The sequence below is a fragment of the Galeopterus variegatus genome, unplaced genomic scaffold (assembly GCF_000696425.1).
Source record: "Galeopterus variegatus unplaced genomic scaffold, G_variegatus-3.0.2 Scaffold1751, whole genome shotgun sequence".
Taxonomy (NCBI): domain Eukaryota; kingdom Metazoa; phylum Chordata; class Mammalia; order Dermoptera; family Cynocephalidae; genus Galeopterus; species Galeopterus variegatus.
The window spans coordinates 239,328-257,084 of record NW_007727862.1 but is presented as its reverse complement, the minus strand read 5'-3'; the positions used below and the strand labels follow the sequence as shown (position 1 = coordinate 257,084).

At 41.5% G+C, this 17,757-nt stretch overlaps 1 protein-coding gene across 1 annotated transcript in view; it reads left to right on the top strand.

Annotated features, from left to right (window-relative positions):
• Positions 1-17,757, top strand: part of LOC103595356 (signal transducer and activator of transcription 3-like) — a 61,998-nt gene that overhangs the window by 39,730 nt on the left and 4,511 nt on the right. Inside the window, exons 4-20 of the mRNA XM_008578741.1 lie at positions 927-1,025; positions 5,430-5,525; positions 5,691-5,772; positions 5,977-6,071; positions 6,244-6,395; positions 7,377-7,381; positions 7,847-7,901; positions 11,674-11,703; positions 11,803-11,896; positions 11,999-12,046; positions 14,374-14,457; positions 15,244-15,342; positions 15,453-15,588; positions 16,432-16,484; positions 16,666-16,760; positions 16,885-17,024; positions 17,488-17,697. Of these exons, the coding sequence (XP_008576963.1) occupies positions 927-1,025; positions 5,430-5,525; positions 5,691-5,772; positions 5,977-6,071; positions 6,244-6,395; positions 7,377-7,381; positions 7,847-7,901; positions 11,674-11,703; positions 11,803-11,896; positions 11,999-12,046; positions 14,374-14,457; positions 15,244-15,342; positions 15,453-15,588; positions 16,432-16,484; positions 16,666-16,760; positions 16,885-17,024; positions 17,488-17,697 (1,573 nt within the window). The remainder of the gene's footprint in view (positions 1-926; positions 1,026-5,429; positions 5,526-5,690; positions 5,773-5,976; positions 6,072-6,243; positions 6,396-7,376; positions 7,382-7,846; positions 7,902-11,673; positions 11,704-11,802; positions 11,897-11,998; positions 12,047-14,373; positions 14,458-15,243; positions 15,343-15,452; positions 15,589-16,431; positions 16,485-16,665; positions 16,761-16,884; positions 17,025-17,487; positions 17,698-17,757) is intronic.

The following is a 17,757-nucleotide window of genomic DNA, read 5'->3' as shown; positions in this document are numbered from 1 at the left end:
TTAATGATCATTAAATTGGTGGCATTTATTGTTGCTGAGCAAGAAGAATCTAAAGAGACGAATGGGTTCTAGCGTCAGGTTTGCCTTGGTTTTTTCCTCCTCCTCGATGATGATTTCCATGTGTGTCTATGTAGATTTCAGAGTCACTCTTCATCATTCTTCCTTTTCCTAGGGCATATGCGGCCAGCAAAGAATCACATGCTACTTTGGTGTTTCATAATCTCTTGGGTGAGATTGACCAGCAGTATAGCCGCTTCCTACAAGAGTCCAATGTTCTCTATCAGCACAATCTGCGAAGAATCAAGCAGTTCCTTCAGGTGTGATGAGAAACTGAGGAGAAGGAGAAACTGGACCTGCAGAGTAGGGTGTTAGGTTTCTTTCCTGGAAGTATTTTTTTATCTCATTTGGCTAAATAATGAGACTCTATCTTGTATTTACAATGAAAAGAGAAGTAATTAGCCCTTTTACAAATTTCTGCATACTCACGGTTGAGCATCTTACCTGAAATTCACTTCCCCTGTCACAGCTGAAGGAATGAAGTGATTATTATGCCAGCAGGTTAATAACGTGGTTATAAATAGGTCTCCCCATAGAAGATGACTCTCGCCTGTAAATGTTAAAAGTTTGACCATTACTCCTTGACAAGGTCAGTTGCCTCCCTGTAACACCAGGATGACACACTGTGCACAGACTTGGCCTAATGTGCCTTCTCTTGCAGAAATACCTCATGGTAACCACCTTTTTTTCTTGGTGGCTTCATCCCGCACTGATTTCAGCCAGGCACTGAGGCTTTTGTTCTATTGTTTCGTATAGTATATGTAACACTTTCCTCAGTTTAAAAGGAAATTAGTTGTAAGTTAACAAAGTTCAGCCCATGTCTGCTGGTCTGTTGCTGCCTTTTCATTCTCCTTCTCTTCTACTTACAGAGCAGATACCTTGAGAAGCCAATGGAGATTGCCCGAATTGTGGCCCGGTGTCTGTGGGAAGAGTCTCGCCTCCTCCAGACTGCAGCCACCGCAGCCCAGGTGAGACCTGGGAAGAAACAAAGCACTGGTCTGGGAGGAATAAGAAATCAAACAACTTGGGGCCGGCCCAGTGGCGCACTGCTACAGTGCGCTGCTTGGGAGTGTGGCGGCGCTCCCGCCGAGGGTTCGGATCCCACATACAGACCGGCTGCTCACTGGCTGAGCGAGGTGCGGGCGCAACACCGAGGGTTGCGATCCCGTTGCCGGTCCCGGTCCGGTACGGGCGCAACACTGAGGGTTGCGATCCGTTGCCGGACACGAAAAAAAAGACAAAAAAAGCAAAAAAAAACAAAAAAAACAATGTCCTCTTTATTCCATATAACATGTCAGTAAAATTTACACTAAATGTTTGACACGAAAAAAAAGACAAAAAAAGCAAAAAAAAAAAAAAAACAATGTCCTCTTTATTCCATATAACATGTCAGTAAAATTTACACTAAATGTTTGGATTTTGGATTTTTAGATTAGGGATGCTCAAGCAGTATGTATTCTGCAAATATTCCAAAGTCAAAAGAAATCCAGACTTCTGGTCCCAAGCATTTCAGATAAGGGATACTCAACCTGTATGGGAACTAGCAAGAGTTCAGAAAGGTCATTGTGTACAAGATAAATGTTTTAAGAATCACAGTAGTTTTCACAGTAGCAGCAGTAATCTGTTAGAAGATATAATGGATGAAAAGATCTGATTCATAATAGCAAAAACAAATGCATACAATATGCATATATTATTGATATAAATGAGAAAAAATCTGGAAAGATACATACTAAATCATTAAAGTTATAGGAGACGTTTTTACTTTCTCTGAGGGGTTTTATTTCCATTAATATCCTATAATCAATGAAAAAAAGAGAAAAAAGATCCTATAATCAGGGACTTTTTTTTCCCTCCCCCCCCCCGCCTTTGTTTTTTAAGTTCTGGAAAAATACATATAAAATAAAATTTACTATTATAACCATTTTTAAGTTTACAGTTCAGTGGCGTTAAGTGCATTCACATTATTGTGCAACCAGTTTCCAGAACTCTTTCAAAACTAAAATTCTGTGTGCATTGAACAAAGCTCCCCTTTCCCCTTTCCCCAGCCTCTGGCAGCCATCCTTTCGCTTTCTGTCTCTACACATTTGGCTGTGCTAGGTATCTGTATAAGTGGAATCATACATTAGTTGTTTTTCTGTGACCGGCTTGTTTCACTTAATGTCCTCAAGGTCCGTCCATGTTTTACCACGTGTCAGATTTTCCTTCTTTTTATTTTATTTTTTTGTCTTTTTTTTTTTTTTTTTATCTTTTTTCCGTGTCCGGCAACGGATCGCAACCCTCAGTGTTGCGTTTCTCCATTCGTTGTCGATGGACACTTGGGTGGCTTCCATCTTTGACTGTTGTGCATAATGCTGCTGTGGACGTGGGTGTATACTTTTTTCTTTTTCTTTTTTTCTTTAAAAAAATTTTTTTTCACTTTTTTCTTTTCAAAGACAAACATGTAGCAGGAACATAGAAGAAACAACATCTAAGTCTAACCTAGAGAATCAGGGAAGGCATGGCAGAGGAAGGAAGTAGTGTTGGAGCTAAGACTTCAGGCTGATTAAAAGTACATCAGGCAGATGGTGAGAGAGAGCACTCCAGGCAGAAAGCAGATCATGTTCAGAGACTGCAACATAAACTCGCATGTTCTCGGGAGGAGTGTAGAAAGTTCAGCATCTGGCTGTGTGGGAGAAGAGAAGCTAGTTAAGGGCCACATGAAGATGTTTTTAATTCGTCGTGCTGCCTAGTAATCGGGCCTTGGATGAGCAGTTTAGCACCAGGGGCCGAACTGCCTGGGTCTGAGCCCCACAGCTCTACAACTTGCTTTGTAATCTTAAGCAAATTATTTACTCTGTTTCTCCCGTGGGAATGGTAATAGTACCTACGTCATAGAATTAATTAGTACGTGTAAAATGCTTAGAATGGTATCTAACACATAAATGTGAAATAAACGTTAACTGCTTTCTGTTGCTGCTCCTGTCACCATCATGCCCATCACCACTGTCGTGAGAAATGAGGACCCACTGAAGAATTTTAAGCAGAAAACTGATGCAGGTGACCAGGAGACAAGCAAAGAGGCCCTTGCCCATGCGTCACCAGGGTTCTCTGTTGTGGAGAATCTTTATGTTTTCATCCTGTTCAACAAGATAAAAATATTGGGTTTAAGTCAGTTTGGTTAGAGGCTCCAACTCTACCATGGGAGGTAGGAAAGAAGATATCCCAAGGATGTTTTCAATCATATAGATCAGGGGTCTGCAAACTACGACCATGGCCCAAGTCCAGCCTGCTGTCTGTTTTTGTAAATGAAGTTTTTTCAGAACCCAGCCATACTCATTCATTTATGCACTATCTGTGGCTACTTTCTTGCTGCATTGGTGGGGCTGAGTATTTGTGACAGAGACTGTTTGACACAGAAAGCCAAAAATATTTACTACTCGGCTTTTAGAGAAAAAGTTTGCAAACCCTGATATACAGCTAAAACTTGGATATTTGTAGGCCTCAACCAGACCTCACTGTTTTTCTCTGTTTACATCATCTGGCATGTTCTTCAATGTCTAGTATGGGATGACATCTCTTCTTCTAGTCGATGGAACCCTGCTACCCAGGGGCTGTCAGGGTGGTTAGGATTATAGGTACACAAACACTCAAAGTGAGAAAAACACAGAGGAGGATGTGAGTCATTTTGTCTAAGGAAATGGAGTAAGATTTCATAGGAGAGCAAACATTCGAACTGAACTGGAAGGTGAGTGAATTCAGGTGTGCTTGGGCAGAAGAGCATGCCAGGCTGAGTGGCCAGTGTGTGGAGAGGTAAAGTGTGAAAACGTGCTACGTAGGGGGAAGAGCTCGAGGCACAGAGAGGGAAAGTTTAAGTTGTTACCAGATTGTGTGAAACACCTTTCTGTGTGAGGCAGAGATGTTTATACCTGGAAGCAGTGGGGAGCCAATAAAGTTTTTACAAAGGGTTTAGAAGTGGGTTTCTCTGGGTGATAATTAATCACATCTTTTTTCCCTCTTAAGTGCTGTACCAATCGAGAAATAGACATGGGAATCAAATACAGATTAAAATATCAGCTGAATTGTTGGTACAGCTAGACGGGAAAGCCATGGCTTGAGCTGGTAACCACAGTGGCTTTTTATAAAGACTGTGCCCTGCATTAGATCTTGGGGTGGGGAGATTGGGTCTGCAGAGGAGTACCTCGTCACCCATCCGTGTGGAGCTTCAGAGACCATAAACTAACACCCCAGAACTGCTTCTAGAAACCAGGCCCTTGCCCCTGCCTCAGGGGTGCCACAGGAAGGCAAAAGGGAGAAGGAAGAGGAAACAGCTTAAGTGCTGGGGCTCTTTGAAGATCTCTGTGTGCAGAGTCTTTCTCTCAGTTTTACCAATCAGATGAGTCACTCCCGCTGTGGAGAGTCTGGGGGCAGGGGAGGGCTGCCTTACCAAAACTTCTATGCAGTTTGTATTCTGTGGGCTTGGAGAGGGTCCATGGGAAAAGGGAGAGAACGTCTCCCTCTAAAACTGTCATGTTCAGATCTATCTTGAAGACTTCTGGGAGCAATGTAGAGAACAGATTGGAAGTGAGAGAGATTAGAGGCAAAGAGATCAAGAATTGGGGCCTGATCTGAGCCACTGGCACTTGAAATCAATTTGAGAGATTACAAAATATAGAGCCAGAAGGATTTGGTGACTCAGTGTCAAAGTGAGGAAGAAATCAAAGACCCCTGAGGATTTCTAGCTAGGAAGACTGAGTAGATAATGTCTTTCCTGGACTCTCAGTTCTGTGCCATTGATCAATATCTCTGTCCTTGAGCCACTTCCACACTGTCTTTATCACTGTAGCTTCTACATGGTCTGTTAGAAGATGTCCTGTTACTTTACTTTGACAAGACCTATCATTTCGTTTTTAAGTTTCATGTGCTATTTGACCTTTTCAAGGTACCAGCCTCCTCTTCTCCCCAGAGTTAATATCTCTTGATTTGGAATTTCATCCCTGGGGCAGGGTGGATCTTTTTTATTGTCCATGTTATCAATACAGAAATGTATCAGACACCGTGTTTAAATAGGCATCAACATCAGCCATCATAAATTGTTCTGAAGTTTTTGACGTACCTACCCATGAGCTTTTTGAAGGCAGGGACCGTGTCTTGGTTCAACATGTGGTCTCCTAGAACATTACATAGGTTGTGTTTATAATATGACCTGTCCATAAAAAGGCAGCGATACAGGTAGCTCTAGGCAAGGGCTTCCAGGGCACCACTGGCAGTGCCTCAGCCTGTGTCCCTTCCTCTCACAAACAGGAAGGGGAGGTATGGTGGGATGGAGACCAGACAGGGGAATTTTTTTCTCCACATGTGTGTTCATATGTGTATTGACTACTTTTTGGCAGCAAGGGGGCCAGGCCAACCACCCCACGGCTGCTGTGGTGACAGAGAAGCAGCAGATGCTGGAGCAGCACCTGCAGGATGTCCGGAAGAGAGTTCAGGTGAGGCGGGTCTCGGCAGGGAGCCTCTTCTTGGGGATATTGCTTGTGGGTCGCGTGTGCCTTTTTTGAGGTTTTGGCTTCATTTTAATTCTTCTCAGAAACCTTTTCCCTCTCCTCTACGAGATCTTTTTTCACTTCTGTTTTTTGTTTGTTTGTTTTAAACAGGATCTAGAACAAAAAATGAAAGTGGTCGAGAATCTTCAGGATGACTTTGATTTCAACTATAAAACCCTCAAGAGTCAAGGAGGCAAGTGAATATTAGAGACGTTAAAATCTTCTGTAGAAAGTGAGTGTGTGTTACTGAGTTTAAGGACTTGTTTGTTTCAGCTCTGTTCAGACTTTGGGCGGGGGTGGTCGTGTGCACACGCAGGGGCTGCTGGTGCTTAAGGGAGCCTAGTTATTAAGGATGGGAGTATTCTCTCAGGTCAAGGAGTTTTTCCTTCTTCCCCAGACATGCAAGATCTGAATGGAAACAACCAGTCGGTGACCAGGCAGAAGATGCAGCAGCTGGAACAGATGCTTACTGCCCTTGACCAGATGCGGAGGGTAAGAGCCATGGACAACTCCGCCCAAGTGTCTCGCTCACCCGTAGGATTTCGGCATCTCTTGGCAGAACTTTCTTGGTTTCTAATAAGTTCCTTCTCTGGAATTGACTAAAGACTGTGGTTAGAGACAGTTTGAGGAAATGTTTTCTAACTTTGTTTTGGTTTCCAAACAGAGCATTGTGAGTGAGCTGGCAGGGCTTTTGTCTGCGATGGAGTACGTGCAGAAAACTCTCACGGACGAAGAGCTGGCTGACTGGAAGAGGCGGCAGCAGATTGCTTGCATTGGAGGCCCTCCCAACATCTGCCTAGACCGTCTTGAAAACTGGTAAAAGCTGAAAGGGAAGCTTTTTCTTTTAGAAAGCTGTGTAAAATTATGGGCATAATTGCAGGTCCACAGAGTTGGGACTATATCTCTAGGGTGAGGACTTTTACATACTCAAACTTAGTCCAGGAGTTAAAGCTTTCACTTTATTTGGACAATTTTTTTTTATAAGAATGTATTTATATGACTATATTCTATATATATTTTATTTAATAATTTGAATAAAGCTTTTGGTTTAACTGTGTTTAACATACAGTCTGAATTTGTATTTTAGTTATTTTAGTAATCTAAGACAATGCATGTTCTTTATATGGGATAAGAATGTATTTATATGACTATATTCTATATATATTTTATTTAATAATTTGAATAAAGCTTTTGGTTTAACTGTTTAACATGCAGTCTGAATTTGTATTTTAGTTATTTTAGTAATCTAAGACAATGCATGTTCTTTATATGGGTGCAGTCTGAATTTGTATTTTAGTTATTTTAGTAATCTAAGACAATGCATGTTCTTTATATGGGAAGAAATATCAAATACGGAAAATCAATAAAGAAAGATCATTTAAAATCTAATCATGTAGGGCTGGCCTGTGGCTCACTTGGGAGAGTGTGGTGCTGACAACACCAAGTCAAGGGTTAAGATCCCCTTACCGGTCATCTTAAAAAAAAAAAGAAAAAAATCTAGTCATGTAGTGGTACCAGTAGTTAAAATTTTTGTGATTACCATTCTAGACATGTCATTAGGTATATACACATAAAGATAGAAATCTATACAATTTTACATGAGGGATCATTCTTTGTATACTCTTCTGTAATCTGCTCTTTTACTTTCATCCATTCAGCAAATCTTTATTTTATTTTTTTTATTTTTGGTGGCTGCCTGGTACAGCGATCTGAACCTTTGACCGTGGTGTTACAGCCCTGTGCTCCCCTGAGCTAACCGGCCAGCCCCTTTCTTTATTGAGCACCTTCTTGTGCAAGGCTTGGTAATGAGCATGCTGCACCAGCTTAACTTAGGACAGAAACTTGACATGAGGGGGACCCGGATACGTGGAGCATGAAACCAGAAATTTAGGACAACTTGACATGAGAATGCCTGTCTGTTCATATCCTTACTAATCTTGAGTATCGTTAATTTACTGAAAGCAATTTTAAGTGCTTCCTGATCAGGGAACCAGGAAGTTCTGGGAATGGGAAGATAGAAGTGCCAGAAGGGAGCCAGGGAGCTCAGAAATCTCTGCAGCTATCCTCTGCCCCCTCTGTTCACCTTCTCTCTTTGAGGTCTTTTAGTCTTTATTGAGCTAGTGGTAGACCATCGAAAAACGTCATTTGTACTTGCAGACTTTATCTCCATTGAGAGATCATTTTGTGAAGAAAAGTTCTTGAGGGCCGGCCCGGTGGCTCACTGCTATAGTGCGCTGCTTGGGAAGCGCGGTGGCGCTCCCGCCGAGGGTTCGGATCCCGGGAGTTGAATTATCAGCTTAAAATTAAAGTATGCATTGACAAGTAAGTACTCCTAATCTCAGTTCCTTTTCTTCAGATGAGAGACAGAAAAATGAGAGTTTTGACAGGTGTCATTTGTACTTGCAGACTTTATCTCCATTGAGAGATCATTTTGTGAAGAAAAGTTCTTGAAAACCTTTCAGTGCGCTGTCATTTATGCGCCTGAACAAAACCACAAGCAAAAAGACAAAAAGGAAAAAAAAAAAAGAAAAGTTCTTGAAAACCTTTCAGTGCGCTGTCATTTATGCGCCTGAACAAAACCACAAGGCTGGTGCTATAGATTTGAGTTGTGATTGCTATTGTGACCATCAGTCCTCTTTTTCTTTATTTAGTTTTTTACTTGTAAATAAAATTTACGCATATAATATAAAACTGAGAATATAGAGAGAGAACGGATCTTTTTTTGTTGTTGTTCCACACTTTACCATATAGTGGAACACTTTAAAAATTTCACAATACCTTTCAAAATTTAAAATGCTCATACCCTTTGAAGAGATTAGAAAAGAGAAAATGTATACTTATTTTTAGGTAATATAATTATCTGGAAATTTCATGAGAATAAACTGGAAAACAATTATTAGTGAAATAAGGGCATTGGCAAAGATGTTAGGTTTAATAAGTAAATAAATATGCAATAATTAGTAACTGTGTATTAGCATTATAAGAGAAAAATGATCTCACAATAAGTTCATCGTATCCCCATACTGGCCAGACGTCCCCCACACAGGAAAAAAAAAAGGAAGCAAAAAAAGAAAAATGATCTCACAATAAGCAACAGAGATAAAAAATATATTGTGATAAAACTTAGAAATATTTAGGATCTATTTGAAGAAAACTATGAAATTTTAGCTGTGGAGGGATATTTTAAAAATTGATGAGACAAATCATATTTCTGAGTTGTAAACTTGTAATTTTACTATAAAGATGTTGATTCTTCCCAGTCAGTGTAGCACCAACCAAAATGTGAATAGTATTTTTAAAAATCTACAAAATGCTTTTCAAGTTATAACTTAGGTGAAAAAAGTAAGCAAAGATAGTAAACAAATTTGTTTTTAAAAAAAAAAATTTTTTTTTGACAGCTGGCCAGTCCAGGGACTTGAACCCTAAAATATTTTAATTATGGGAAAAAAACAAACAAAAAAACCACTTAACATTTACCATCTTAACCATTTTTAAGTGTACAGTGGAGTAGTGTTAAGAATATTCACATTGTTGTACAACAGTTCTCCAGAACATTTTCATCTTGCAAAACTGAAACTCTATACCTATTAAATAATTACCCCTCACTTCTCCTTCCCTCTGGCCTCTGGCAAGCACCATTCTACTTTCCAAAAAGTCTTTTAAAATAAATAAAAATAGTAGGGGAGTAGTGATACGGGAAGCTGCCCTGCTAGATATTAAAATATATCACAAAGTTTCAGTTACAAAATTAGTGTGTTACTAGGGCAGGAATAAACTGATCATTGAAACAGAATCTAAAGTCCAGAAATGGAACTCAAGTTTATATAAAGAATTAATAAATGTTCAAAGTATTATCTCAAATTGGTTATGAAAGGATGGATTATTGAGTTAGGACAGGATGGATTATTCAGAAAGTGGTTTTGGGACAACTTGATATTGAGGGTTCAAGTGGAAAGTTAGAATTTTACTTTTTATGGTTCATCAGAATAAATTCTAGATGTATTTACACATTTAAAACAAAAGTGTCTTGAAAGTATAGGTGAATATATAATGAAATGGTGGTAAATGGCAAAATGGTACCACTGCTTTGGAAAAAAGTTTGGCAGTTTCCTGAAAAGTTAAACATGCACTTACCCTATGACCCAGTCATTCTGCTCCCAGATATGAACCCACAAGAAATGAAGGCATATGCACAGGAATGTCCATTAACAGGTGAATGCGCAGTGACAGGAGGATGAATGACTGATTTGTGGTGTGTCATACAATGGAATACTACTTATTTACAAAAAGGAATGAACCGTGAATACCTGCAACACTCAGCAAAATACTTAGGCTGAGTGAAAAAAGCCAGACTAAAAAAAAAAGTACATACTTTATGTTTCCATTTATATAAAATTCTAGAAAGGCAAATGAGTCTGTAGTGACAGAAAGCAGATCAGTGGTTGCCTGAGGACAGGGGCGGGGGTGTAGAGTATGGGATCGGGGATGGGTTACAAAGGGGCACAGGGAAACTTTTGGGGGTGACGGATATGTATGTTATCTCGATTGTGCCGATGGCTTCACAGGTGTGTGCAGTATTTATCCATAAATCAACCTCATCAAATTGTACATTTTAAATAGTGCAGTTTATTGGTTGTCAGTTATACATCAAAGCTGTAATACAAAAAAGGAATGTTAAAAAAAGAAATATAGGTTAGACATGAGGAAGAACTTCCTGATAACTAGGACTATTAGGTTCTAAAATGTAATATATGGAAAGATGTCTTCTGAATGGTTAAAAAATCAGTTTTTATCTGTAAACCTACATGAGTGCACTATTTAATAAATAGCTATTATTTTTAAAGCATAGATGAATATATAGCAATATATTGAAATGGAGAAGAACTTTTATTAATTTTATTTATTTCTTTCTTATTTTTTATCCCCCCCAAGAAGAACTTTTAAACAGTATTCAAAATCTTAAAGAAAAGGAAAGACAGAAATGTGACTGTATAATAAACTATATATTCAAAACATAGAGTTAAAGAGTGAACCTTTCTTATTTTTTATCCCCCCCAAGAAGAACTTTTAAACAGTATTCAAAATCTTAAAGAAAAGGAAAAGACAGAAATGTGACTGTATAATAAACTATATATTCAAAACATAGAGTTAAAGAGTGAACACACCAGAAAGAATATTTCTAGCTTGGGGGTGCTCTGAGTTGCAAGTAACAGCAAACCTTTGCAGAAAACCCTGTGTGGCTTAAATAATAAGGACTTTTGCAAACCATTATAACTGGAAATGCAGAGTTTGGGCAAGTTCCTGATGATGGAGACACAGTGACTCATTGATGTTCTCAAGGGCTCTTCTTTCTTCTCTGCCATCATAAGTATCACCTGCATGCTAAAGTTCCATGTGGGTTGTTCTTAAGACCACAGGCTTCCTTGCTCATGTTTGGTTGAAGCTGTGGAATATAAATCCAGCCTGGGAGACCATTCCCTCCCTTTGGTCTGATTGAGACAATGTTGGTCATGTCTTCACCCCTGGACCATTGTGCTGTGGGCATATTATATTCTAATGAACTTAATGACCAGGCTTCCCCTGGAGGTGGGGATTGAAAGGCTACCTGGGCAGAATCAAGCTTCTGTCAGGAAGGGGGAAAGTAGGTGCTGAGTAGGCACCCAACTGTGTTTACTGCTCAAGTGTGTACAGGATTGTATGTTTATATAAAATATGTAATGTTTAAAGAAACTTTCAGGGGCCGGCCCGGTGGCGCACTGAGAGTGTGCCGCTTGGGAGTGCGGCGGTGCTCCCGCCGAGGGTTCGTTCGGATCCCATGTGGAGACTGGTTCCCGCTCACTGGCTGAGCGCAGTGTGGGCACAACACCGAGGGTTGCGATCCCGTTGCCAGTCCCCAGTACGGGCGCGACACCAAGGGTTGCGATCCCGTTACCGGTCAGTAAAAAAGACAAAAAAGACAAAAAAAAACAAAAAAGAAAAGAAACTTCCAGGAGCACAGGAGTTTTTCCATCAGAGTAAATAACATGTGGTCAAAGTAGGCTTTTTGGAGAAACACAGGGCCTGTTTTATTAACAACAGTCTGTGTTCTTAACAGAGACTCCGGGGATGTGGCAGCTCTCAGAGGGTAAGTTCAGCCTAGAAGCTTCTTTTTGTTCAGTTTAATCTAATTTTATCCTTGGGCACCCAGTCACCTCTGTGGTTGGTTTTTTCTCTTGTGATTCAGATCCCGGAAATTTAACATTCTGGGCACAAATACAAAAGTCATGAACATGGAAGAGTCGAACAATGGCAGCCTGTCTGCAGAATTCAAACACTTGGTATGTGGGAAGAGCCTGCACTCCCCTTCACAAACAGCATCTGGCAGAGGAAGAGGGCAGGGGAGAGCCTCCCGTGACAGATGGCTTTTTCTTTTCTTGCAGACCCTGAGGGAGCAAAGATGTGGGAATGGGGGCCGAGCCAATTGTGACGTGAGTTTTGTTGGGGATGAAAGCCAACTGGGAGGGTTTTCTTTGAGGGGGTAGAGAGAGAAAGAGCCTCCCTATTGCCCAGAATTAGAGACATCAACCTGCTCTTTCAGCCATAGTCATTCAGAAGTCACTGTGGGCCATTGTGACATGATCACAAGTCACATGTGCCATGGAATTCTCTGGCTTGTAGCATTTCCTTGATTGCTGGGCAGTTGGCTCCTCATTAAGAAGTGGAAAGTCCCTTACTGAGTGGTTATCCACACCCATCTGGTGGAAAAATAGGTTTCTACCTTGCCTGGGGCTTTCCAAATTCCCCTTCCAACTTCTGCCAGCTGTGCTGCTTGGCTTCATTTTTAGTGACCTGTTTTTCTCACTGAGGTGGGAGTAAGGGTGTAAAAGTAATAAATCTGAGTTAAACATTAAAAAAAAAAAAAAGGAAACCTGGCTTGTTCTTTATCCCCCTTATTTATTTCCTGCCTCCCATTGATACAGATTATTGGATTCTTGGTGTCAAGAATAAACTTTTTTTAAAAATAGGTAAATGTCACAAAAACTAGTCTTCAGTCATTTTTTAAATATTCTGACACCCTGTTCTTTTTCTGATGTTTGTTGCCTGAGCCAGTCTCTCTCTTTTCTAACATGTAGTGTGCTTTAAAAAAAAAAAATTGAATTTATAATGCCCGACAGTAGTTAAAGAGTAAGATAGTCTATGTGCAATGAAACAGGAAAATGTACATGGAATATTTATTTAGAAAAAGCAAGATGTGGGGGCCGGCCCGGTGGCGCACTGGAATAAGTGCACCGCTTGGGAAGCGCGGCGGCACTCCCGCCCGAGGGTTCGGATCCCACATACAGACTGGTTCCCGCTCACTGGCTGAGCGAGGCGCGGGGGCGACACCGAGGGTTGCGATCCCGTTGCCGGTCCCCGGTCCGGTATGGGGGCAACACTGAGGGTTGCGATCCGTTGCCGGACACGGAAAAAGACAAAAGACAAAAAAAAAAAAAAAGAAAAAGCAAGATGTGAAATAATTTGAGTAGTATATTAGTATATTTGTTTTAAAAATATGGTACACTATTTTGTGTATTCATATATGTATTTAAAAATTCTGGAGGGATATACACCAAGAAGTGCCTAGGTATCATCACTGTTGTTGGGATCCAAGGCTACTCTATACTCTATCTGTAATCTTTGCATTTTAAATTGGATGTGTTACTTTTGTAATCAGAAAAAGTTTAAAAAAATGAATTGGCATTTCATTTCTGAGAATTCATCGGTAACTCTTGTTCAAAATAAAGTTAGGGCTGGCAAGTTAGCTCAGTTCAGTTAGAGTGCGGTGCTGATAACACCCAGGTCCAGGATTCGATCCCTGTACTGGGAAGCTACAAAAAACAAAAACAGAAAACAGCAACACACACACACACACACACACACACACACACACACACACACGGTTGCTATATCACTGGTGGGAGTAGAAATTAAGTCACTTTGGAAAACAGTTCAGCATTATAAAAATGAACATACCCTGTAAACCAGCAGTACCGTTCCCTGGATTTAACAGTAGAGAAATTTTTGCATATGTGTTCCAGGAGACATGTACAAAATGTCATATCAGCCTGATTGCAAGCTCTAAATACAACACAAATAAATACCTATCAACAGTAGACTGGATAAGTGATTTGTGGTGTAGTCGTACAACAGAGTGATATACAGCCGTGAAACGGAATAAACTGCAGATGCACACGACCACACGGGTTCATTTCACACCGCGTGAAAAGTGAGTCACAAAAGAATACGTGGAGTAGATTCCATGTATATAGTAAGGTTCACCTATATCCCAAACTAAACAGTATGTACGTTATTTAGAGAAATAAATAAAACTGTAAAGAAAAGCTAGGAAGTGATAAACCCAGAAGACAAAACAGCAGTTACTTCTTAGGGAGGACGGAAAGGGATGAGGCTGGAGAGGGGAACCCAGAGAATTTCAGTGGTCGTGGTCTTTTCCTTAAACTGGGTGGGGGATTCACAGGTGTTCACTGTAATGTTATTCTTCGTACCTTACACTTTTTATAAACAACTTATTGCATCTATATAGTATGACAGTAAAAACTGGGTAAAAGATCAGACTGAGGATTGTAGCACTGGAGGGTCTCAGTGCTGAAGAGAGCACTTGCTTAGAGTTGTGACCCTGGTAGTTTGCGTGTGGCTACCTGGTGGCTCACCCTTCTGAGTGTAGTGAGGCTGTGGCAGGTCACTTTCCTCAGCTGTGGCTGTTAGTACCAAATGCCATTCTGTCTGAGGAAGAGTGTGCTTCTCATTGTTGTAGGCCTCCCTGATTGTGACCGAGGAGCTGCACCTGATCACCTTTGAGACTGAGGTGTATCACCAAGGCCTCAAGATCGACCTAGAGGTGAGTTCTGCAGCAGAATCAGTGGCGTGACTCAGGACAAAAACTGCTGCTGGAATTTTCACTAGAGAAGGTGGAATGATCACTGTTTGCTAAGCACTGTGTTTATTTGTGCTTATTTTCTTCCAAAAAATCCATGGTTTCCCATCTGAAAATAAAGTCTTGCTTAAGTGCCTGGAAGAGATGTATTCGTGTTACCTTTTAATTCTATTTTTCCATGAGCTTTTTGAATTACCCTCATATACTCAGCTTTCAGCAAACTTGGTATGAAAATTTATATTTAGAAATTGATTAAGGCTGACTTTATAAAGTTTGGGCAAAAGAGTCTTAGTCGTCAATGTTTTTAGTATATAGAAAATCATGGCACTTGCATTCTCTTTTCAACTTTAAGGTATATTTTTAAATTAAGATAAACCTGGAAAAGCAGGAATCCTAGTCTTTGATTTCTGAGATCTGTTTCGTGGGAAGATACAGCTTCAATTCTTGGAGAATGTCTTCCCGGTCTTAGAAGCAGGGATTCTGTGGCCTGTGAGTCAGGCTTTGAGCAAGTCAGATTTTGCAAGTTGCTGGTGACATTCCAACAGCAGCCTGAATCCTGTGGCCCATGTTCAGCATTCTTTCCACTCTGGGTGTTGAGCTGACTCAGTCGCACTCCTCGCCTAGAGTTGGCAGCTGGTGTGGCTTATGGCGAGTCCTTCCACTTTGAACCCTGTGAGATACAAGTGAAGAGATTTTTGAAGCTGTGAGAACCCCTCTGCCTTTCCAACTCACTTTCCACTTACTCCACAGACCCACTCCTTGCCAGTTGTGGTGATCTCCAACATCTGTCAGATGCCAAACGCCTGGGCATCAATCCTGTGGTATAACATGCTGACCAACAACCCCAAGGTTCGTGCCCCAAGCTCTGTGACCATCTTCTCTTGTGACTTCTCAGTACCTCGTGCAGGCCGTTAGCACCACCCTCTCATCTAAATGAGCAAATGTGTTATTTTCAATAGAACGTGAACTTCTTCACCAAGCCCCCAATTGGAACATGGGATCAAGTGGCTGAGGTGCTGAGCTGGCAGTTCTCCTCCACTACAAAGCGAGGGCTGAGCATCGAGCAGTTGACCACACTGGCAGAGAAGCTCTTAGGTCTGTGTTTGACCTCTTCCCCCTCCTACCCTCCTCAGAAGGGGAATCTGGCCCATGGGGCTATAGGTTCAGGCAATGTTTACTGACCTGCCTTGAGCAAGGCACTGTGCTGGTGCTGGGGAAACTGCGCTCCGTCAGGGTGGGGAGTTGGGGCAGAGAAAGTTTGCCTCCTGGTGATCTTTTTTATGAGGTGGGAGGCAGATTTCTTTTGTCTTGGTCGCTCTCACCCTCTCTCTCTAAAGCACTACTCTGTCTAACCTTAGAAGATATTTTAAGTGTTTGTTAGAAGCTGGAGCTAAAGGCTTGACATTCTCTGTCCGTGTCTTTAATAAACTGTAGGCTGGTTTTAAGTATCCCCCAACCCCCGAAAAAAATTTAGAATATTTCATGTGCTACCTGGACCATAAGTACTTTTGTCCTGTGCTGCCACCAAATGCGACCTTAACATCAGCTGTAAGCTTATCAGTGTGTACTGCCGGTCCCCAGACCACCACACAAGGCTCAGAAGGGCAGGGGGGCTTGATACATCATCCACTACCTCTGCTGGGCTAAATAACTTGGTTGAGTCAAATGATCGGGTTGAGGGGCTGGCTGGTTAGCTCACTTGGTTAGAGCTGGTGTTATAAAACCAAGGTCAAGGGTTTGGATCCCTGTGCAAAAAAAAAAAAGATGGGGTTGGCATGTGTGTGCACATGTGAACATTCACAACAGTGGCAGCCTTTAGATACATGACAGCCAGTGCTTTCATGGCCCATTGTGGGATGTGTGTGTGCTCTCTTTTAAGAAATAAGAGCTTGATTCAAAGCTGAACATTTACTACTTTATTCTTTTTTTTTCCTTTAGGACCAGGTGTGAACTATTCAGGGTGTCAGATCACATGGGCTAAATTTTGCAAAGTAAGCTATCTTATTAAGTCCTTTGGTCGCCTCTTAGGAGTGGGAGTGGGAGTGCTCACCTGCAAGGTTGCTGTGGAGGGCTGTGGGCTCGAAGTCTCTGAACTCTTGGTCCAGTGCTCTACACCCTGAGGAAGGAAAGGTTTGGGATGGTGTTAAACTTTCCCATTATTCTTTTCTCCAGGAAAACATGGCCGGCAAGGGCTTCTCCTTTTGGGTCTGGCTGGACAATATCATTGACCTTGTGAAAAAGTACATTCTGGCTCTTTGGAATGAAGGGTAGGTTGAAACTCTTCCGTCTGGCAGAGAGTGTACTGGTGTAATCAAGTCACCTGCTCTGTCAGCAAGCCAGTGGCAGGGATGCCCTGTTGGCTCAAACGACATTGTTGCTGTTTGGCTCCAGGTACATCATGGGCTTTATCAGTAAGGAGCGGGAGCGGGCCATCTTGAGCACCAAGCCCCCAGGCACCTTCCTGCTAAGATTCAGTGAAAGCAGCAAAGAAGGAGGTGTCACCTTCACCTGGGTGGAAAAGGACATCAGTGGTAAGCGGGGGCTCCTTCTACCCCCTCTGGTGGCCAGTGGCTCGTGACTGCCCCCTGCTGGGCTGCCTCACCCGCACTTGTAAAATACATTTGGTTGACTCGTTTTCTCTTAAATTCTGACTGAAGGATTGGTTTGCCAGCTGGTTTTGCTGGCTCCAGTGGCCAATATTTGTCTAGAAATTTGTAATTTACCTTTTATTTTTCATCCACTTTATTTACTTTGTTAATAGACCTTATGCAAGTCGTTATATGCAAGTTTATTGCCTGTGACCCAACTGGATGGTCTCTCTAAAGGCCAGCCTGAACACTTCCACAGTACCAGGTCACTGGGCAGGATGTTTGGGTCTCAAGCACTAGGTTGGCATAATACGTCTTTCCCCACCAAGGAAAGATACATTGGGTAATTTTCTCTGTGATTCCTAAGGCATAGGTTCCATTATCTTTCTTCTCATTCCCATGACAGGTAAGACCCAGATCCAGTCGGTGGAACCATATACCAAGCAGCAGCTGAACAACATGTCATTTGCTGAAATCATCATGGGCTATAAAATCATGGATGCTACCAATATCCTGGTGTCTCCACTGGTCTATCTCTATCCTGACATTCCTAAGGAGGAGGCATTTGGAAAGTATTGTCGGCCAGAGAGCCAGGAGCATCCTGAAGCTGACCCAGGTAGTTGTTGATTTTCCACGTTTTCAACATTTACTTCTTGGGAAAATTAGAAATTACAGG